The sequence below is a fragment of the Bos taurus genome, chromosome 6, assembly GCF_002263795.3.
Source record: "Bos taurus isolate L1 Dominette 01449 registration number 42190680 breed Hereford chromosome 6, ARS-UCD2.0, whole genome shotgun sequence".
NCBI lineage: Eukaryota > Metazoa > Chordata > Mammalia > Artiodactyla > Bovidae > Bos > Bos taurus.
Window position 1 is genome coordinate 55,577,025 of NC_037333.1, and position 24,733 is coordinate 55,601,757.

The window sequence follows — 24,733 nt, forward strand, 5'->3', positions numbered from 1 at the left end:
GAAAATAGTCAGCATTTATATTTTACCTTATCATAACCCATTATAATTTATCACAAAGTAACTTCATCTTAGATCAGATATCCAACACATTACTTAATTCCATAGATAATGACTTAGCATCTAATATATTCTAAGCTGAAAGATTAAAAATTCATTTCTAAAAAGGGGTAAGAAAGTAATTTTCTTATACATATTAAAAGCCAGGTATGTTAGAGAAAAAGTCTACAGAATCAAATGAAGTTAACAGAATTTGCTATAACTTTAACGTCAGTCTCCTGAACACGTTTAAATTCTCCACTGAATCCTTTGATGTTAACCAACATTAATATCCCAACAATTTATCTTATTTATTTATGTGATATATCTATGTACACATGTGCATATGGGTGTTTGTGTGTATATAAATCACTTGCTTCTAGTAAATTATCTCCTCTGCAAATGACATATCTACTGCAAAACAAATAAACCTAAATCCTGTAAATTCAAGAAAATATGTTACCTGTGCTTCCTTTATAATTTTCTGTCACAAAACAAAAGAATTACAACACGCACAGAACAAGGTCTATTTTTCTTCAACAGCTATAATGGTTAACTGGTTCTTAATTATTCTCTCATGTAGCTTTCTAATGTTACTTCAGCTAAAGAATACTTTTCAAAACTCAGTTTTCATTGATTCTATTTCCTCTATTTCAAAGAATGATGTCTAGTCTCAAATTTGATGTAGATTACCTTCCTGCTGCTAGTGGAGCTGAGAAAATTCAACTCTTTGTTACATTTAGTGGAGTATACAAAGCATAGCAAACCTCCATCAGTAAAACACTAATAAGTCACTAATAAAACACTAATAAGGCAAACAAAGCACGGCTGTGACTGTAGTTTGTCTTGTAAGGAACCACAATCTGCAATCACCGTAACATGGCTCACCTGTTCATTTTTGCAAAGCCACACACTGTTTCCACTTAACACAGTAAAAATTTTAGCTTTATAGCCTCTCAGTTCAAGATATCCACATTTCTCAGGTGCAATAGCAGCTTGAGACTGCGAAGAAAGGGCCTGTAACTTCAGTGCATTTAATAGTAGGCTGATCCAGTCATTTCTTTCCTCTGGAAATAAAAACAGGAGAAAATATACACCCATGCTTAATAAGCTATAAACACATAGAAATGTGGAACAAGACTGACTTTCTCTGAAACAGATCAGTTACAGATCCTTCCCCAAAACCACAGTCTAAATGCTACTGTTGTCAGGGCAACAGCCCAATTCTGTTAGGTTATTAGCCATTCCTCAGTATTCATAGGCAGCTGGTTTCAGGACCCCCCCCCCCCGCCCCCACACCGGGATACCTAACTCTGCAGATGCTCAAGTTCATAACAGTGAGCCCCGTGTATCCCCAAGTTCACCAACTGCAGATTCCACCAACTGAGGATCAAAAACGTCCTCGTTGTGGGAACCAAGGTTACAGAGGGCCGACTGTACTCAGTTGCCCTGTAACCAACATCACTGGCTTCACCTGGAAGTTGAATAGAAATGCAAAATCCCAGCCTTCCTCCAGAATGGATGAATCAGAATCTTCATTTTAAGATCTCCAGATGATGCATATCCATGTTAACATCTAAGCAGCATTGTTAGATTACTCATGAGATTGGATTGTCTTTTTTAATATAAGAAAGTAATATGGCTACTGAACAGGTAACAGATTGTACCCAGCAATACAGTTACTAAAATATCCAGAAAGGCTTGCTTTGTAGCAGGCATTTGGAACCGACTCAAGACTGCGCTTGCCTTGATGTTCACTCACCCATACCTTTCACTAACAATAGCATCTCATCTGTTAAAACTTCTTCTCTCACTCCTTCCACAAAAACTACATGACCTTCAACTACAACACATTGTGTTACAGACAAAGGAATTCAATCCAGTCCCCAAAGAGCAATCAAAGTTGTAAGTCAAGTTAGATATGAACACATAATAGAACACAGAATACTGTAAATGTCATACAAATGGTATCAAGTAATATATGAATCAACTCAATGGAGGTAAGTGATTTGCTGAAGGTCATATAGCTAGTTAGTATTAAAATTAGGAGAATCAAATGTTTTAAGTCTCAGACAATTGTTCTTGACACTATGAGGGGCTAAAAAAAAAATGGATATTTGTGTGAGGTCTTGAGGATGAGGAGGAATTAAAAAAACAAACAAACTGGAGCTTGGAAGAAAAACAAGCAAAACAGTATTTTAAGCAGAGGAAACAGAAATAATGAACATCTGCTCGGGGGATAATTTATAAATAAATAAATTTATAATTTTGAACTCACAAAGAAATGATGGGAAATATGGCTGGAGATCCTACAGTGCCTAGGATAAGGAATTTGGTCTTTATTATGGAAGCAAAAGAAAACCATTTCAGAATTCTTAGCGAGAAAGGGACAAGATTAGGTTGATGACAGAACAAACTGGAAGGCAGGGGGTCAGGAATAAGGCAATAGAGACTTAAAGTACAATGAAAATGGAAAAAAAAACAGCTGTGGTTCTGAATATGTTTGAGTACATTTGACAGGTGTTCATCAAAAAATGAATTACTCAGAATAAAGGTAGCTTGGAATCAAGAATCCATCAAAGAAAATAGAAGGTTCTATTAACAGAACCACCTGAGGTTTTCAGCACCCTAGCATGAGCATCTAGGCAGATGGATAGCAATATGTGAATAAAGGCAATCCATACAAGAGAATACTCATGATTGTGGATAAGTGTTTAATGTAAAAGGAGAAGAAATGGTATATACTTGAGGTATAACTGATTCTAGGAGGATAGAAAATGGGCCAGGAAAAAAAAATGTAAAAGTGGTTTTATCAAGGTGAAAAAGAAAACAAACAGACAAACAGATTGAATTCCAGGTAGGAAAAATTTTTGAGAAGGAGAGTAAGGTGGACCCAAGTTTGGGAAACTGCCTGGTATCTCAGATCCTTTTAAGACTGGTTAGAGGTAATGTCATTGTAGATTGAAATTAAGTCTCCATATTAGACTTACTTACATTTCAACATGGATTCCCAGTTATTTTATAATACAAGTCTTAATTTTTAAAGTATCTTCATTCTTGCTCACCTTCAAAACTACCAAAGCTATTTAGTTGTGTCTTTAATGACCAAGTATTTATTAAAAACTCGTTTAATGATATTTTATTGCAGATATTACATAATCCCCAAGTAACAGTGCTTATTCCTATATATCAGGACTCAAGTTTCTCCCACATCATTATAAAGTAAAAGACATGAAAATATTTAGGAAACTACGCCTATGTCAATCCATAGCAGCTACTCTACATTTTGTTGTTTAGTCACTAAATTGTGCCCAACATTTTGGGACCCCATGGAATGCATCCCAACAGGCTCCTCTGTCTATGGGATTTCCCAGGCAAGAATACTGGAGTGGGTTGCCATTTTCTTCTCCAGGGGATCTTCCCAACCCAGGGATCAAACCCACATCTCCTACACTGGCAAAAGGATTCTTCAACACTGAGCCACTTGGGAAGCCCTACTCTACATTTTACATCTACAGATAGACTGCTCTGGGATAATGTATTACATTGTCAGTAACAGCAACACTCTTTCCACTTGGTGATTATTTGTGATCAATAAGTACACACAGATATTCCTGCCAAGTAAATGGTATATAATGTTTTCTGTTTGTTTATGTTAATCCACACAAATCACTGACTTTGAAATGTAGGCCATAATTTAATGAACTGGGCCAAAGTGATTTTGGTTTTCAGACTACTATTAGTGGATATCTCAGTTTATCAGGAAATAATTTTAAATTTGCGATTGCATTAACTCTTAGTCTTAAGTATATTATGACTCCATCTCAACAAATGGTGCCCTTATAGCCTACAAGAATTCTCTAGCTCCTGAGGTTCTCACTTGCTAATAGGAAGTAACAATCATGAAGAACAGGATTGAATACTAATGTGCAGTTTATACTTAATAACCCATGCCAAAGGAGATAAACAGTGAGACAGACAATTCAAACACAATAAAAGAGATTACAAGTGTCATTGGTATTTGCAAAGTGTGCATACTTGGACATGGGGAATATTCTTTGATAAGTCACAGCATCCCAAAACAAATAATAATTTCCCTTTGGGCACAGGCAAAGCTGTATATTGTGCTGGATTCTGCCTGCTATTCACACCAAGGTACTTTTATTCTTTCCAAAAACAAATGTTTATTGAGTGTCTATCTTGATCTTATTAGCACCGTGCTAAGCATCACTCCCTCTGAGAATATGCTCTGACTGGGACATGGTTTTGCTCTGAATAGGGCATTTTTAGGTTGGAAAAAGAAAAAAAAAAAAAAGAGAGAAAACAAAATTGCCACTTTCTTGTGATTATGCTAGAATGTAAATAAAAAACATAAGCGATCCCCTCAAACCTCAAGCTAGTTAAGGTTTTCTGGAATGTCAACTCAAAGTACACAAATAAAAAGGTTAAAAAAATCAGCAGAGGATACTTAGCATCCTCTAGACTCTACTGGATTTAGCAGTAGACACATTCATTAGCAAAATAGGATTGATTACATGAGGGATTGCCCCACAAGGGGCATGTAAAACATGAATAAAAGAATCTAACAAAATTCATATGTACTCTTAAATTTTGATATACTCTAAAGATTCCTCAGTGTAACCCATGATCAATATTAGAGAAGGAATTATTACACACTATGGTTATTCTTATGGATAATGATTCATTCATATGAGTGTCCACTTAGTTCCAGCTATGTTCTAAGCCCTATTCTGAATACCAGGAATGAAGCAGTGAACAAGATAGATCCTGGCCTTACTCTCCAGAAGTTTACATTCTTGTGAAAGAGGGCAGGCAATAAACATAGATATATATGACACACTGACAATGCAATGGGATAAAATACAACACAGGAAGAAGGGCACAGAAAGTACTATTCTATGTAGGATAACAGAAAAAAGCTCAGGGAGAAGGTAATGATTTTGCAAAAGCCTAAAGGCAAGGGGGCGGAGAAGGCAATGGCACCCCACTCCAGTACTCTTGCCTGGAAAATCCCATGGATGGAGGAGCCTGGTGGGCTGCAGTCCATGGGGTCACACAGAGTCGGACACGACTGAAGCGACTTAGCAGCAGCAGCAGCAAAGGCAATGGGGAGGATGACTGGAGAAAGAGTGTCCTAGGACACAGAAAGCAGCAAGCGCCAAGGCAACCATAGGTTTGGCACGTTCACAGGCCAAGAGGCTCCTGTAGTTGCAGTATGGTGCGTGAGGGTGAGCACAGACAAAACAAAGACAGGCGAGACCCTGCATGGGCTTCTGGACCTCACAGGGACTTCACTCTCGGTGAGCTAGAAAGACAACAGAGCCTCTGAAGTGGGAGACAGGACCTGTCTGGGAGGTCAGCATTTTCTTGCTGGAGGATCTGACAACCATAATGAAAATATGACTGCTGTTGATCATGGGAGGTTATGACAATCATCCCAAAAAAAGGTGGTTTGTGGGAGAGTGAGAATGGTGGAGGTGCTGAGAACTGGTTAGAACCCAGGCATATTTCCAAAGTCAAAATGGTAAGATTTGCTGAATCTGGCCTGGATGCAAATAAGGTAGGAAAAGTTGGACAGTGACCCCAAAGTTTGAGGTCTATTATATTATGACAGGCAATCAAAGTACACCAAAGAGAACTTTCACTCCTCTAGTTCTTCCTCCAGATGACAAAAGCTCCATGCATTGCTTCTGAAAACAAGGAAGATTTCAAAACAGGTAAGTCTGTTTGCCCAAAACAGGTAAGGAAAATTTATATGCTTCTCATCCCAAATTCCCAAGTGTTCTTAAAAAAAAAAAAAAAAAATTAGTGTTGCAGTTTCACAGCTGCCACTAGAGGGCTGTATGATGCTGTACAGAAACAGAATTAAGGTGGACACATAACTTGGAATCTGCAATTAAGGGGCGGTACCAAAAATGGTCCTTGAAAGGGAATAACTACTCAGAATTTTTTTTATTATTATTATTGAAGTATAGTTGATTTACAATGGTGTGCCAATTTCTGCTGTATAACAAAACGATTCAGTTATAGATATATACACATTCATTTTTAAAAATATTATTTTCCACTACAGTCTATCCCAGGAGATACAGTTCCCAGGGAAACAGTTCCCTGAGCTATATAGGACTTTACTGTTTATCCATTCTAAATGTAATAGTTTGCATCTACTAATCCCAGACTCCCAGTCTATTCCTCACCCTCTCTACCCCTTGGCAACCACAAGTCTGATCTCTACATCTGAGTCTACTTATGTTTTATAGACAAGTTCATTTGCACCATATTTTAGATTCCACATGTAAGTGACACATTGTATTTGTCTTTGTCTTTCTGACTTTTGTCACTTAGTATGATAGTCTCAAGTTGCATCCATGTTGCTGCAAATGGCATCATTTCATTCTTTTTTATGGCTGAGTTGTATTCTACTGTATGTATGCACCGCATCTCCTTTACCCACTTACCTGTTGATAGACATTTAGGTTGTTTCCATGCTTTGACTATTGTGACTAGGCTGCTATGAACACTGGGATGCATGTATCTGTTTGAATTATAGATTTGTCCAGGTATATTCCCAGAAGTGGGACTGCTGGGTCATATGGTAGTTCTAGTTTTCTGAGAAACTTCCGTACTGCTTTCCATAGCGGCTGCACCAATGTACATTCCCACCAACAGTGTAGAAGGGTTCCCTTTTCTCCACATCCTCTCCAGCATTTGTTATTTGTAGAGTTTTTAATGGTGGCTCCTCTGATGGGTGTGAGGTGGTGTCTCATAGTAGTTTTGATTTGCATTTCTCTAATAATTAGTGATTTTGAACATCTTTTCATGCGCCTCCTAGCCATCTATATGTCTTCTTTGGAGAAATGTCTATTAAGGTCTTCTGCTCATTTTTCGAGTGGGTTTTTTGTTGTTGTTAAGTTGTATGAGCTGCTTGTGTATTTTGGAGATTGAGCCTTTGTCAGTCAGATCATTTGCAAATATTTTCTCCCATTCAGAGTTTTTTTTTTTTTAATGGTTTCCTATACTATGCAAAAGCCTGTAAATTGGATTAGGTTCCATTTGTATATTTTTGCTCTTATCTCTATTTCCTTGAGAAACTAACCTAAGAAAACACTGGCATGATTTATGTCTGAGAAAGTTTTGCTGATGTTCTCCTCTAGGAGTTTTATGGTGTCATGTCTTATGTTTAAGTCTTTAAGCCATTTTGGGTTTATTTTTGGACCACTCAGAATTCTTAAGCTTTCTTCTAATTATGAGAACTACCCACTGAAAACATCACCTGTTTCTTAAAGTAACACAACACCTGTGTTACCACAGGTGTCAAGGGAATACAGATTAACTGAAGGATCATTAGCTGTTACAATCCTCTGAGCAATCCCAGTAGTTCTGCTTGAGGAGGAAAGGAATCAGACTACATTTTCTAGGTTGAGGACGAGAATTCCAGACCTTATAATTTCAATAAAATTAACTTGCAGCCAAGAAAACAACATTTCACTAGGAAACCCAGGGGAATTGAAACCTTAGAAAATCTGCAGGGAAAAGCTGCCAAATTGTAATCTTCTCTTAGCAATGCCAGTGGGTGACATGGGAGTTTAGAAATCGTGACACTGGTTTCAGGGGAGACAAAGGGAGCTGTGTATATAGGTCACTCAGAATCTTTTCACCAAAAATAAAGAATTCATCTCTGTTAGATGTCAAACTACTGCCCCTTTCTGTCCTAAACTTTGATTTTGCTTCTTAATAAGACTGAAGCAAAGTTTTTTATAAGCAACTATGATTGATATCTGTTTCTACCAAATAAAAAATGATCAAGCATTTGTATACATGGAAGGAGGACAAAAAGACAAACACTTAATAAAAACACATTCAGCATCTTGCTGACGGTTCCCTAGTAAACATATAGACATATGTGCCATTTATCTATCTATCTATCTATAAATATCTACACTTTTAAAAATGTGAGCTGTTACTACGTAAAAACAACTTTCAATGAAAATAACATAGTAATTCTATGTGGTTAGTCTGTTTTCACTGAAGCAGTATTTTCATGGTTTTAAAAATTAAAGACCTAAGCCTTATTCAACACACAAAAATTCATACTAAAGTTCATGAAATTCTTATACTAGGCTTACATCATAAAGATGAACTCCATACCACAGAGGGATTTATTGGTCCATTGTAAACATGTAACTTTTAAACATGTGTGGGTTGATACATTTTATTTCAATAAAATGTGTCTGTTTAATTTTTAACTGCCACAAGTAAATATGGCTAAACAGATTTTCACACAAGTTGAAGCTTTATTTAGTACATCTATCTTAAAATGCAGACTCTGTGGCATATGTGAATTTTACTATGAGAAGCCAAGGGGAAGAGGATAAGCACCTCAAAGAAATTAGCATTTAGCTCGGCCAGTGGAGGCCAGAACATAAGGACAGACCATTCTGATAGCCAGTTGACAGGAGCAATGTCGTGTGTTTTAAGAAAATACAGAAACAGAGAAACTGTGATATCAAATATGTTTCTCATATTGAGTATCACAACTGTGGAAGACTTTCTGAATTTCAGGCAATGAGTCACAATACATATGTCTGTATCAAATACTCTAGGGGTTGGCAAACTTTCTGGAAAGGGTCAGAGAGTAAATTTCCTAGGCCTTCCTGGCCAGACAGTTTACAGCAATTACTCAACGCTGCCACTGCAGCACAGAAAGAGCCATAAGGCAACGTGTAAATGAATGAGTGTCCGGGGACTGCTGCTGCTGCCACTAAGTCACTTCAGTCGTGTCCAACTCTGTGCGACCCCACAGACAGCAGCCCACCAGGCTCCCCCGTCCCTGGGATTCTCCAGGCAAGAACGGTGCAGTGGGTTGCCATTGCCTTCTCCAGTCTGGGGACTAGTAAGACAGTATTTACAAATACAAGCAGTGAACCAGATTTAGGTTACAGGCCAGTTTGCCAACCTCGACTCCAGGTGATAGTTCGTGACTTTTTTTTAAAGATCAAGTCAAGAGAGAAACACTTTTACATTACACCTGGGCAGCATATACAATACACAGCATGATACGTGTATTCACGTATGATACCCTGGCTGTAGGCACTGCACTTTGATACTCCTTATTCTACTTCATGTTTGTTTGGTTTTTGTTTGGGGGCTTTGGGGACACCATCTGAAACCACTAAGTTGATCTCATAAATGGAAGTGAGTGACTCACAGTCTGAAAAATGTGGCTCCAGTGTGAACAGCATTGGGACTTTTTATTTACTGAATATCTAAAGTAATAATGGAAGCTTTTCAATGACAGATAATATTTACTGAAGGTGTTCTATATGCCATGCATTGACATATGTTCAAGGAATCTAGCAATTTATAAAAGACAAATATTGCTCCATAATAGCTAGTATTGTTGTTTATGTATAAAATAGGATACTAACTATAATACCTATGAACCTCATTAGACTATTTTGAAAATGAAGCTTTTAGCAAATACCACATATTCAGTCATTTTTCCAGGTCACCAATATTCAAATAGTTAAGTACCAAGAAGTACTTTTAAAAATCAAGTTATTATCTACATTAAAATGACAAAAGGTTTTAAAATCTAATGCTTTAGGTAATGAAGATGGCCTTATCTATATTATTTAAGAGCAGTAAGGTTTATTGTACTGATATATTGACAGTCAAGGTTACAACAGAGAACTTTTAACTTCCCTATCTCTACCTCTCCTGCACCCTTCCAAAAAAGATAAGATACAAAGGTTTAGACTCCATCCACAAACCACATGTCATTTTTAGATCAATTTTAGCCATTAACTGACCCACAGGATGATACAAGGTGGGGGGAAAAAAAAAAAAAAAACTCAAGGAATAGAAAAGACGCTCCAAAATCTATATTAGAATGGTTACTATGCCTGCATGTTCAGTTAAAATCAGCCACAGATAAACTTTATAAAACCAATCTTTCAATTGTTGTTTTCCACCTTAAGTAACTACTTTGCATTATCAACAGCTAAAAGTGAGCTCCATAAAAGCAGAGATTTTTGTCTACTTTGTTTCACTGCTATATACCCCAAATTTAGAAGAGTCCTTGGCACTCAGTAGATTTGCCCTAAATATTTGTTGCATGAAAGAACAGTGAACAAACAACAGTGACTCGTCGTCTTGTTTATGTTTTGATATTATGGCCTTCAAAAACTAATAGACAATGTAAATTAATTAAAAGCAACATATTTAAAGATTGCCTGCCATTTCTAGCTTGTTTATTAAATTTCTGACTGGGAAGAAATTCATGTGAACATTTTTATAAGGATAAAGACTTACCTTCTTTTTCTACTCTAAAAACAAAAGTTCTTTGTGTTGTAACAACTTCAAATTTGTTGTCTCCTTGAACTCGTACCGTAGATATAGCAGAAAGGGGGATTATTCCTTTTGAATACTTCTCCTGTATTGGTTGGAGGAAAAGATACACAGAGAAGACACATTAAGATAACATTCCCTTGATCAAAAATAGAATGGCATGGTATTTATAACTGCTGCTATTTCATAATCTCAATCTAAATTTTTAAAAATCACATACAAACAGCATATATCCTCATATACACTTAATAGCCCAGAAAGGAAAATATTAAGTATCTCTTCCAAGTGAGATGTCTTTTCAATTTTCTCCTCATCTGCAATTAGGCAATGAATCACATTACAAACAACCGTACTAGAATAGCAATACATCGTTCTGAAAAACAGCAGTATGTTCTTTGAAAACAGTCTAGTCAAAATGATTTTATGGTGTTTGCAGGCATCTGCTGGCCATTACAGGTACTGTAACTGAACCATTTCAAAACTTGCTACACAGTGTGAGCAAGAATATTATCTAAGAAACCAGACTACTGGACTTCTATCAATTAACCCTATTAGTCAACGCTCTGATGATGAAGATCTTAATCTCACATTGCATCACTTTTTAGTCTCCAGGGGCTAAAGAATAAAAAGATACAGATTCAGCTGTTTGCAATAGGCATATACACATTACAATTTTGAAGGTCATTCCTAAGATTCTCAATGACTTTCTCAGTCTGTGCTTTCCTGGACCATCCTAAACCATTTGGCATAATAATCACCCCACAATTTCAACTACTTCCCAACAATGTAATATTGACTGGGCCCTGTGTTGGAAAGAAAAATTCCAAGAGTACTTGTACATTCACATTCAAATAGCCGCAAAAACAAAAACAAAAACAAACCAACCTGAGAGACAAGTTTAAAAGTGAGTAAAAACTATGGGAAATAAAGAGTACAAAGATGAGAATTGTCAGTTCTCCTTATAAGAAAGCAGACATTTTCACAGAAGTAGTGACATTTGAACCTGACTTTAAGAAACCTTAAGTTAACCAAATAGATATGTGAGGAGGTGGGGCCGGGTGGTGGTGGCAGATTCTGGCTGGAAAGACTGAGTAATAGAGGAGTCAAGTAGAGAAGTAAGAGGAGCTGCAGTGTAGAATCAAAAGAGATGACGTAGAAAACATTCATCAAGGCCACATTATGCAAAGTGTTGAGTATCAAAAGAAGCTGGACACAGATGAGGCTGAAAATATAAATCAAGGTCACATTACAAAATGTCTTGGGTGTCAAGAGAGTTTGGACACAGCTCAATAAGCTTTCTTCTACAATTCTCTTCCAGCATCCATGGAGCCATTACTTTTGAGTCAAGTCCCAAGGATCTGAAACAACCGGTTAGGCAAAGAACCTACTAAGTCATTCCATGCAGAGCACAAGTGTCATGTTCATATTCCTCCCAGCAGCAAACTACAGCTGTACATAGCAGATGGGTAAAAGACAGCTGCATGAGCAGGAAGATGGGTCTCCTGGGAGGTTTCTCCTCTGCCAGTTGAGGACATACATTATATTCTCATGGTATTCCCTCTTAGTTATTTGACAGTTTCCTCTGCTCCGCTGTCTTCCTCTATCCCCGATCCCTGACTTCACGTATCCATCAAAACCCTATTCATCTTTATGTCATCTTCAATAACAATGCCTTGAAGATGTTCCTTTGTCCTCTTAAGCAGCCAAAATCAAGTAAGATATTTGAATTGTGATTTAGGAATATGAGGAGGTAACTTCCTAGAAAAAGGAGAGGGATGTCAAGGAATGAGTACTTACAGAATAACTTTTTCTTCTCCTTATTTTCCATTTTGGGGGTTTTAGCTTCTCTTCCTAAGGGAAAAAAATCCCTTCTTACTATTTCAACTACCAATTTTATGGGGAGAATTCTAAAATCTGTCTCTTCCTCTATTCCTTGTCTATTTCTACCCATTCCACTCCCATATTTTTGCATCATCCATGGTACCTCTAACTGTCCCATAAGCACCTCAAACTCTAAAACTGAATTATCTTCATCTATAATGGTCTATTAACATATCACTTCTTGGTCAATCAGTCTTCAACACAATAGCCTTTGACTTGGGCTGCTCTTCTGCACCCACATGACTTCGGAGTCCCCTACAGCTACAATGTCAACTTGCTCCCCGCTACTTCCTGATTCCTGCAGCTCCTTCACACATCATGGTTCTCCTCAATCCAGTGACACCACACACTCTGTTCTGCAAGGCACCATTTTACATATCCGTCTTCACATACTTACTGCTTCCATTTCTTTTCCTGTTTCAGCATATGAAAGGGAAGTCGCTCAGTCGTGTCAGACTCTTTGTGACCCCGTGGACTGTAGCCCACCAAGCTCCTCCGTCCATGGAATTCTCCAGGCAAGAATACTAGAGTGGGTTGCCATTTCCTTCTCCAGGGGATCTTCCTGACCCAGGGATCGAACCCAGGTCTCCCACATTGTAGGCAGACGCATTAACCTCTGAGCCACCAGGGAATTTATATTCCTGAAAAAAGTTCTCCAACTCGGCTTTTCTCTCAGGCCCCTCAACTTGACCCAGGAAGAAACCTTAATAGGAACCTGTGCTCTTCCTCTATAACAATTGCTGCTGCTGCTGCTAATTCGCTTCAGTAGTGCCCGACTCTGTGCGACCCCAGAGATGGCAGCCCACTAGGCTCCCCTGTCCCTGGGATTCTCCAGGCAAGAACACTGGAGTGGGTTGCCATTTCCTTCTCCAAAGCATGAAAGTGAAAAGTGAAAGTGAAGTGGCTCAGTCGTGTCCGACTCCCAGCGACCCCATGGACTGCAGCCTACCAGACTCCTCCGTCCATGGGATTTTCCAGGCAAGAGTACTGGAGTAGGGTGCCATTGCCTTCTCTGTCTATAACAACTACTAACTCTAATTTAAATGATGATCTTTATATTTACTTGTGATCATCTGATTAATACAATCTTTCTAAACTGACTGTGCATCATAGTTCTATTTCCTTCACCACCTTTCACATAATCAGTATTGTATATTTTCTGAATGAATGAATCTTATGTCCAATCAATCACAATTATACAAATTCTGACAGCTCATTTTTAGTATTTTTCTAAATTTATTTTTTAGTACTTCCACCAGCCTATACAGCCTACATCCTGATAAATTAATGCCTGATTTACTTCCCACTCTCCTGATTTGCTTCCCTACTTTCAGCTAGTGCTCCTTCTCACTTTTCCTGCTTATTATTGTTCAAATGCCATAGTTGGAGAGAATAAAGGAAAGATTCAAGAAGATGAACAAGATGGGCCTTGAAGTTTGCACAGGATTTTCATGGACTGTAATGTCTAATGGATTCAGAGGAAGAGCAAAACCATAGAGATGAGACTACATGTAAAGATATGCCCAAGTTTTTCACAGTTGTACCCTGATACTGTTGAAAAAAGTCCCTGTACAGACAGACATCACATGACTGGTTTAGCAAAGAAAAATTCAATAAATACAGGCAGGTACCAAGCTGTACTAGACTACTAAGGACTCTAGGAATTGACAGGAGGGAGAGACTGTCTCTCCACTGTCAGGCAGCCTGAGAGACGTGAAGAGGCCCAGCACCCTTGGAACAGTGAAAGGGTCTATCTGACTGTAAGTCTGTACTGGCTGAGACCAGATAATGAAAAATTCAGAGTATTCAAAAGCACTTATCACTTCTAGGTGGTCCACTCTCAAGTTGCAGTTTGCCTAAGGATTAGAGGAGTTTATAAAACACATATCTCTAATGGGATAATTAACTATTTGTTGAATAAAATTTTACCATTAACCAGTTTTTCAGTAGAGAAAAGTCAACGGCATTGTAGGGAAAGACAGGAATTTTAAAAAGGAGATTTTCCTTCCACTAAATCTCTTCATAGAATTTTTTTTTTTTAATTCCTTAAAAACATAACAACTCACCCACATATCTACAATAATGTTGTTTAACAGGTCAGTACTTATAGAAGAGTAATAGAAAAATGAATCCCCCAGAAGTGATCAAAATGTACTTAAGAAGCAAAGTATTATGTCACTTGAACTTTAGGAAGTTGCACTTTCTCTAAAGGCTCATTTATAACTATTATGAATTATCAAGATCAATCTCGAAATTTTTTTAACACTGTAGAGGTGACTTTACATTTCCCTTCCAGCACACGATAAAGACAATACAGAGGGGGAAAAAAAAGGAAACTCAATGACACCAGGCTCAAAATGCCTGCATTTTTCAGAGTGTAAAATTTTCCTGAAGGAAAGAAATTCTAAAGCATCCCCGGAGCCTATAACACAGATATTTAGGTCAAGTTTGTCATTTATCTACCACTTGCAGACAATGAAAGGACCACGGGGCAATTCTGCCCACAGCTGAGTGAGAGGAGGGTGAGTCAGATCTCTTGGCAGGTGACAAGATATCAAACCTGCTGGGATGATGCCATTTTCAGTAATACAATTGAAAAGGCCTTGCTGAGACATGATTGAGTGGCACTGAGAAAAGCAGAAGAAAACTAAGGGAATAGGCAACTCTGCAAACTACTTCCTGAAAGCCCGGCCACATGCCCCTCAAGTGTATATTTAAACACTGGAAGGGGCTTCCCTGGTGGCTCAGTGGTGAAGAATCTGCCTGCCAATGCAGGAGACACAGATTTGATCCCTGGCCCAGGAAGATCTCACATGTCACAGAGCAATTAAGTTCGTGTGCCACAACTAGTGACCCTGCGCTCAAAAGCCCTGGAGCTGCAACTAGTGATGAAAACTCCACACCCAGCTGAGATGGCAGCTATGGCCCCACCCGTGCCCTCTTTTCACTGGCCGTACAATCCTCTCTTCCCAGTCCACCAATCCAGCCCTTCAGCCAGAAGGGTCACAACAGAAACCACATCTCCTTTTAGGAAACACCTAATCTAGTGGTCCTGGGGTTCTTTTGCCAACATGACACCAATCATCTGAATAGTAAAGGAAAAAAGTGCCATAGGAAACAATTTAACATTTTAAAAAATTTTAATGTGAAGCTAAATAATTTGTTATATACATATATATGCCATACCACACGGCTTAGGATCTTAGTTCCCCAGCCATGGATCAAACCCAGGCCCTTGGCATTGAGAGTATGGAATCCAAAACACAGGACCACCATAGAAATCCCTATAATAATTTGTTTTATCATAAACTTTTTGTCTCGATTTCAAGCCAAGGCTGCATCATCTTTATTGCATCAAGGCGGGTATGTGCTCGTCTCCTCAATGCAGTTGAAATGAGCTTTTAAAGGACAGAATGAATCTGGTTGGTCAGAGATACTAGACATCCTCTCCCCCAGAAGGGGATAATGAGCCTGATGACAGGGAAGCCTGTCTCACTTCTGAATAGTTTCCTTCCTCATTTCAAGCAAATCAGAGAAGGGCACAGGTGATGAAGAAAACCAGGGGTGAGATTGCATCAGGTACAGAGCATACATTATAACCACCCTACGTACAGAAACTGCCTGGATATTCAAATCAACAAGCAAACTAAAAACAGCAGCTAAGGTAGAAAACTAGCATTTACAAATATTCATCTCATCATCCTGCAAACATTAAAGAGGCATGTTTAAACCTACCTGATGGTTTATAGTGATCCCTGCAAAGTGAAACCAGTGAACACTTCTCAAAACCTCCTACTATCCTGTGTTTTAGCCTGCAGTGTGTATTACTTTATTTCTAAAAGCTTATGCTCTTCGTCCTGTAGCACTAAAGAATCAATATATGAAAAGCAATCTACCTCAATGTTCAAGCCAGAAATAACACCAACATAAGGCAGTGAAAAATCTCTAATGAGAAGATGATTTTAGATTATAAACTTTAAATAAGAGAATGTGGTTAACTGTTGTTTGTATATTAAAAGAATGTGCAGTTAAGATTATAAAATTGTATGATTTTGACTAACAAAAAAATAAGGTATATTTATTAGTACCAACTTTTTATTTAAGGAAATTTTCAAACACATAGAAGTTGAAAGATTAGTACAGTGAACATTCATAACCTCTACCTCAATTTGACATTTGTTAACATTGAAACCTTTTTGTTTTACCTAATTATGCACGTGTGCATATACATATACATCTATAATATATAAATATGCTTATATATAAAGTATATATAGAGAAGTAAATTCAAGACATTTTCAGATTTCATGACACTTCACTCCAAAATATCTCAGTCTACAGCTCTTAAGAATAAAGACATTCTCATACCTAATGAAGAAGCACCTGATGAAAACAGTACATGTCATTAAGATTCAACTGCTGAAAGAATACATTTTAAGCCCTTGCACTTTAAGATTTTCAATGAGCTGGAACTCCGAACCCAACCTTCTCAGCTTCATCAGCCATTAGTCTCCCTCACATTCACTATTTTCCCACCAAAGAATCTGGGCAACTCATTCTATCAACTATCAAGTCCTGTTCTTCCTGTTTACGTACAAACTCCTCTTTCTTCAAAATTCATGGCCATTTGAAATCTCGTGCAAGAAGCATTCCTTGGTTCCTTCATAGCCCTTCTAGAGAACAAAGTAACTTCTCCTTTGTGGTATTGTTCTCTAAACATTCTTAGTGCTACCTAAAATAAAGGCAATTTCTTATATATCTGTATATCATCTATAGCAATTCTAGTAGTTTGCAGGAGATTCTCCACAAATAATTGTTAGATACGTAAGTTTTTAAAAATCTCAATTTTATGCACCACGAAAAAGTTAACCTATGAAAAGAGTTAAGTGTTTTACTCTATGCAAATTCTTTTCATCTTGATAATCCAACACCTAAAGACCAAATCATGTGCTTTGTTTATTGAAATACATTCAGCACACACAGGACAATCTTTTAAAACTGTAAAACATACTTACCTTATCATTATTGTAATAAGAAATGCTAAGGCCATCAAATTTCACCCATCTCTTCTGAAACATGCGTTTTCTGTAAAACACATGAAATTGTCATTTCACATTATTAAGAACCATGAACTTGGATTTTAAATGCATTTGTACCATAACTGTGTTTCAGTACATTCCCATTTGTTGCTGTTAAAACAGTGAAGAAAACAATAGGCTGTGACGATGCAGTTTAGGCAATGGTACAAAGGAAAGAAAATACATACAATGACACTTTCTAATCAGTGTTTCTAGGTGGTTTTAAAAAGGATACTTCTAACAGGGTCATCATTTTTAAACTGTAACTTACTGTGTCATTCCCATACCTGTAAAGTGTGGACAAAAACACGATCATCACATCATATCCTTTAAAGGGATAATCCCTTAATGAAAACATTAATAATAAGAATTTTTATCTTTCATTAAGATTATAACATTTTATCTTAGCTTTTAAATCTCTGCTTTGGAGCATTAATAATGTTTTGCTAAAATAACAAAGCTTTGTCAATTGGATTTACATAGATATATTTAATTCTGATCAAATAAGCTGAAGAGGCCCTGTCTAAATATAGAGAATCATTTGCAATCATCCAAAATTCGCTGAAACATTAACATTTTGAGAAAAAGAATCATATGAAAGGCAAATGCAGTTTGAAATGGTTGTTGACTCGAGAAGCAAAGCAAAATTATGTCATCATATGTTCTCTATTTAGGCATAAAGGAGGAAAAAAATCACCCTGACTATATAAGGGAAAACTGAAGACCCACTTCTACTTGGGCTTGTTTTTATTTTTCAGTCCCTTTCACCAAAGTCAGACAGCCCTAAAGGTTTTGACTGTCTATTCTCTACATGACTCAGCGTGAACTGACATAATCGAGATACCTTTGGCCTTTATTACAGATAATATACAAAAACTTCCTATTTTAAAAGTCATCTCTAAACTAAGTGGATAACCAGGTCTACCTTTTCCTTTTGCAGTTTTCTAACACATTTAAGTTAAGGAAATTGTATAACTTTCTGTGGTTTTCAGAAGATTTAAAGATAGAAAAAACACTTCAGAAAGTGTGGAGAACTTGTCTTCCGGGCTACTTCCTGAGCCCACACACTTGTTACACTAATGAAATACAGCAAGCCGCCCACGTTGATCATTAGCCAAATTATTCTCCTTAGATAAAATTAGAGCAAATTGATCTGAGAGAAGTTTCAAAATCCACTGGTGTGGACAACATTGTCGCATATAAGCCTTCAGTTAATCATGAAATTGTAAGACTATTCAAAAGAGCTCAAAAGGTTAATCACGAAGTAGTAAGACTATGACAAAAGCTTAAAATTATATAACCACAACCAACTACCTTGTTCTTTCCGGCTTATTCCCTCAACCTTCTGCTTCTTTTTAACTTCTCTTGGTGTGCCACCTGTTCTCTTAACCTTGCAACATTCAACAGTGTTGGTTTTTACTTTCTTCACAGAACCCAAGGGTTCTTCAAATTGCCAGCATTAAGAGTTACAAGGTAAAAAATACTAAGCAAATACACAATAATTATACATTGAATAAAATCACTAGGCTCATTTCATGTTGATCTGTCACACTTAAAGGCAGGTAACTAGACACCCTCCCTCCCACACAATCTCAACACTAATTCAAGAAATCAAGATTTTGTGTCAGGCGTCTGCCCACCTTACATGATGAATAGGAAACTAGAGAAGGCAATGGCACCCCACTCCAGTACTCTTGCCTGGAAAATCCCATGGACAGAGGAGCCTGGTAGGCTGCAGTCCATGGGGTCGCTAAGAGTCGGACACGACTGAGCCACTTCACTTTCACTTTTCACTTTCATGCATTGGAGAAGGAAATGGCAACCCACTCCAGTGTTCTTGCCTGGAGAATCCCAGGGACGGGGGAGCCTGGTGGGCTGCCGTCTATGGGGTCGCAGAGAGTCCGACACAACTGAAGAGACTTAGCAGAAGCAGAGTTCAGTAGTGCATATAATCTCCCATTTTAGAATAAAAATAATCAACATCTGTAGGAGATAAAGGCCTTAGGACCTTCCATTACCCCCCTAATTCCTTGGCTAACTACTCCTTATCTTTCAGAGTTCCACTTAACCACCCACACAGACATTCCTCCACTGACAAACCAATCCAAAGCAAATCACAAAGTTATTCTCTGAAAGCACCCTCTCTTTTTCCTCATAGCACTTAACACAGTCTGTAGTTATGTTTGTTGAGTTGCTGACTCCCACACCAGTCCTTATGCTTTACAAGGACAAAGTCCAAGGATATTTCATTCTCTACTATATGATCAGCAGCTAACACAGAGACAAATATGGTACTAAAAAAGAATCTGTTGACTAAAAGAGTGACATGATTAAGCAAATGTCCCCTTAGCGAAACAGCAAGATGACAAGTAAAACCTCAACTGACCAGCACTCAAATAATCTGTATTTTAAAAGAAAGGTTGGCAGAAGGCGGGAAAACTTCTGAAACCTCAGAGTTAGATTCAGAGTTTCAAAACCTGCCAAAGCACGGACTAAAAAGAAGTTTAAAACTTACTTTAACCTGTCTTACTTAAGACTGTTCAGTTGCAGTCACTTGGACTTAAAGTTTTCTTAGAATTCCATTAGCATGTGGATAGACAGTTTGAGGTCTGAGGCATCATCCAGGAAAATGAGTAGGGGAAGAGGGAGGGCAGACAGCTCAGAGATCAGTCAGAGATGCTACCACATGCCTAGCTACATTTCTCCTCCTAGGCACTGACTACAAAGAACACACTTAATACTTGGCTTTCTGAAGAAAGTCAACCAAAACCTCTGCCTCTGAGAGACTCAACTCCTAAGATACTCCAACCATTTTGATTTTCTCAACTGCCAGGTGACTATTGCATGTGTTCAGCCATTTTAACCCAGTATGTTTTTTACCTTTTTATTTTGTATTGGGGTATTGCTGATTAACAATGTCATGGTAGTTTCAGGTGAACAACAAAAGGACTCAGCCGTACATATACATACAGCCGTTCTCCCCCAAACTCCCCTCCCATCCAGGCTGCCACACAACATTCAGCAGAGTCCCATGTGCTATATAGTAGGTCCTTGCTGGTTATTCCCTTTCAAATACAGCAGTGCATACATGTCCATTTCAAACTCCCTAACTATGCCTTCCTCCCACTACCATAAGTTCACAAAACATGTATTTTTAATTTACATAAATGGCATGGTGCTACAGATCTCACTGTTTCTCACTTTTTTTCACTTAGCACTATGTTTTTAAGATGCTGTGAGATGTGTATCTAAAGGATTAGATATGTCTCTAATCCTTTGCTTCTAATTGCTGCAGTACTGCACAGTATAAAGGTTAAATCTGTCTAATAAGCTATGGAAGATCAGGTAAATAAGACAAATCCCAGCCCACAATGAAATGGAATGAGAGTGTGGCAGCTGAAAAATCAACTGCTCTGTAGTTGAAGACAGCCACTTTGCGATCCTACCATTAAAACATTATTTCTGCTATCATTCATTCATCCAGCCAGGCATCCAATCTGTGGGTACCTATTCTGTGGACACTGTCTTCCAACCATACTGTCTCCTCTCGCTAGATTCTTTTTTGTCTTGCGGCCTTCCCATATGCCAAGAAAATGCTGCCTGCTCCTCACATAGCTGGCTTGTCCTTGAGATCTCAGTTCAAAAGTCATTCCCCTAAGTGGCCACCATTGAGTAACGCAAATCCTTCAGGTTGCTTTGGCCTCTTGCTCCATTTCTTAATGACACTTAGGAGAATTTTCAATTATACATTTATTTTATGTCCTCCATTTCCCTTACTATTCAATAGATACTGAGATTCTTGAGCACTGAAACCATGTCTTTTTAATCAATGTAAAACCAATGACTACCAGTTTCTAGCATATAAAATATGCTCAATATCTAGTGCATAGAATAACAAATAAATGTATTTCTCATTGTAAGATGCTTCCTCAAATTCTCATTTTATGGATAGAGAAAATAAATTACTAACTCAACGAGTTTACTGTTAATTTATTTTGTTCTTTTCAAATACTAAAGATCAGATTTTTCTGACAAAAACTTTTTAATTCATCAATATTTCCATGTAATTTTAAAATACATTTCACAGTTACATCTTCTTAAAATATATTATTTAAGATATGTGCATTTTGTATCTTCCTATTTAAAGATGCAAATCAACGAATATGTTTCTAAAACTACACATATAATCTATTTTATTCATTAAATGTGTCAACATTAAATTAGCTATTTTCTGCATGTGAACTTTAATACTAAATTCTATCAATTGGTTAAAGATAAGAACTTGTACTTAGATACTATCTCACAATATAAGTCCCCTTTCTGCCAAATGGACACTTGGATTTGAACTGGCAAACTCTAAAATTTAACCAAAATTTCAACTGCATAAAAGGGAGAGCTTAAGATGCACTGTTTCTAAATGTCAATACAATTTTAAATTTAAAAAGAAAGTTATGAATAGTTGATTTTTAAGAATTATCTTTTCTGTGTAAGAATTAAATATTTTTCTCATATATTTATAAACGTCTACTCAATATCCAGCAACTAATTCCAAGGTAAGTATGTAAAATTAATCTATTACAGACAATTAGAGGTTGCTAAAGTACTTTAAAAGCTTTCTCTAACATAACTTATACCTTTCCCTTAAATTTCAATTAACAATTTATTTAGTAAATGTTGAAAACAGACAAGATATAAAAACAATGTCACTCCAGTCTGTGTTCCTATCACATGACACAAATTAGATCTGAAATACTGATAAATTATTATACACAGATTTTAAAACCTCAGTCAATAAAGAACTTATTTGGCACAATAATTTTGATAATAAAAATAACAAACACTTATATAGTGCTTTGTTCTAGACACTGTAGCAAGCTATACATAAATATTAATTCATTTAATCCTCCAAACAACCATAGGAGGCAAAAATATTCCTATTTTACAGATGAAGGCACTGAAGGACTGGCAGGTTAAATAATTTACCCAAGTCACACAATTAATAAAGATCATTTCTATGAAGAAAATTCAGGCAGTCTGGTCCCTAAGTCTGTGCTCTTAACAACTACTCAGAACAGATGCTGGCACATTTTTACAGCTAAGTATCTTGCATATTCCTTCAGGTCGCAGTAACATTTGACCTCCGCCCATTTGATATGTGAGTTCAATTCTGCAAAGTACTTCAGAATTCCTTCAGGAAAAAAGGTTAAAGCAGACAAGAAAAAATATTAGCCTAGGTTTTATACTATTTTGTTGTTAGGATCCTAAAGGGAAACATTGTTTTGAGAAGTTTTGTTTACAATAATTTATAAGGCAGGTGCAGTGTTACTGATTTCTATAAGCTATTCCCTTGAGTTCTGGTAGGGCAGCTTCAACTGCTATCTTAAATACAGTCTCGCCACCTGGTGTTGGTTTTTATTGTCTCAAAAACTGTGTATTTTAAAAGCTCTTTTTAAACAACTGTGTATATACAAACAATTAAATCTCTATGAAGTACTTCCATGAAGGCACTCCTATTTAATTTCGATCTGAAGTGCCAGCAAGGTTTTTATTTTTTTAATATATCTTTTAACTCTTTAAAAATTCGATCAGTATGCTAACCAACGACATTAAAGTGGTAGAGGCTACCAAATTGTCATCTTTAAATATCACACAACTGAAAAGTAACTAAGTCAAAATTTATGACTTTTATTAATCATCACAAACATATTTCTCAATTATTTCAAAAATATCTAAGAAAAAGATATCATAAATATGCTGTTTCAGATTCACCTGCCTTATTTACATAGTGCTGAAGAAGCCTATGCATATTTTATCTTATTTTCTGCTCTAACCCTAGCTAGGCTCAATATTTTTGGTACAATTTCCAAAAAATCCAGATTTTTATTTAACAGCTCTTTTTTATTTTAGCTAATCACTTAATCACATAGCTCTTAAGTACGAAGCTTTAAATCCTGCAGTATTAGTATAAAGTATTTTATAGATACACATTCAAGGAATTATAATATTTCTATAAAATATCAGCACTTTTCTATTCTAAAGTGTATTTCTAGAGTGCATTTCTTCACTTTTAACCAAACCAAAATGATTGTTTCCAAAATAATATGAACCAAAATGAGCTGAGGCCAAAAAAACAAAAACAAAAATTTTCTGAAATCCCAGCTTCCATCTCTGCTTTAAATGAAGAAAAAACAAATTTTAACGTAAAATCTCAAGTGCCAAAGGAGTTTTAGAAGTCAACGATAAAGTACAAATTTCAATGTGTGACTCACAATTTTGCTAATATTTACAAAGAGTTTTGTTCTTACATGACATGGTATATGTAAAACTGTGTTAAAAGACTCAGACCTCTCTATTTTATGGAGTCATACTCTGTAAAAATAAATAAATAAAACAACTCAACAGCTTCTAGCTAAGATGACCACTTAAAAGTTTGCATTTATCTCTGCTGCTGCTGCTGCTAAGTTGCTTCAGTCGTGTCCGACTCTGTGCAACCCCATAGATGGCAGCCCCCAGGCTCCCCCGTCCCTGGGATTCTACAGGCAAGAACACTGGAGTGGGTTGCCATTTCCTTCTCCAATGCATGAAAGTGAAAAGTGAAAGTCAAGTCACTCAGTCGTGTCTGACTCTTCGCGACCCCATGGACTGCAGCCTCCCAGGCTCTTCCGTCCATGGGATTTTCCAGGCAAGAGTACTGGAGTGCGTTCCCATTGCCTTCTCCGCCATTTATCTCTACTTCTCCTAAAATATCAAAGGATGAAAAAACAAATACAAATAAATACCTACAAACTAACTTGAACAAAAATGTAAAGAACAGTATCAGGAAATCAAGAAAGCACAAGAAGGGATGGAACCAACTCAGGAGGTTTCAGAGAGATGACTGCTAAGCCTGCAACAGATCAAACTGAAGGCAAAACAAGTTTACTCACAGAATTTCAGAGTCTCAGGAGATACATGCACAAGTGACTCTGGAGGTGACTATAAAGGAAGGACAAGTGGCTGAGAATCAGAAGATTTGTGGAAATGCAATTGACCTTACATTTTTATGTGTGGCATACAGAGATTCTGAGAAACTGAGTCACATAGGAAAGGAGCAATAGCCTGAAAATTCTAATTTTTATCTGATTCCATTCATTCACTTCACTAGCTAGACTGACAGAAAGAAAATAGTTACGCTATTTTAATAAACATTAAAACTAAAAATTTTCTCCTCAAACTACAGATAAAATTGGGAAACTTTTTAGTAGCTTGGCACATTCTTCACAAGTGATGTGTGGTTTGAGAAATGGCCAATAGTTTCCGGTATAAAAAAATACTTTTTGTCAGAGATTTAAGATTCAACTTCAAGTTCAAAAGGTGTCAGCTTCCCT

At 37.1% G+C, this 24,733-nt stretch overlaps 1 protein-coding gene across 6 annotated transcripts in view; it reads right to left on the minus strand.

The window, feature by feature from the left end:
- Positions 1-24,733, minus strand: part of ARAP2 (ArfGAP with RhoGAP domain, ankyrin repeat and PH domain 2) — a 197,010-nt gene that overhangs the window by 133,611 nt on the left and 38,666 nt on the right. For 5 of the 6 annotated variants that reach the window (XR_009494861.1, XR_009494862.1, XM_059887746.1 and 2 more), the window contains exons 7-10: positions 17,304-17,373; positions 12,205-12,258; positions 10,372-10,492; positions 925-1,103 (exon numbers count right to left, since the gene is read on the minus strand). Coding sequence is in view for 4 of the 6 variants with exons in the window: in XM_059887746.1 (XP_059743729.1) it covers positions 925-1,103; positions 10,372-10,492; positions 12,205-12,258; positions 17,304-17,373 (424 nt within the window). In the remaining 2 variants the exon portion in view is untranslated. The remainder of the gene's footprint in view (positions 1-924; positions 1,104-10,371; positions 10,493-12,204; positions 12,259-17,303; positions 17,374-24,733) is intronic. The other variant, XM_059887745.1, reaches the window with a different exon arrangement.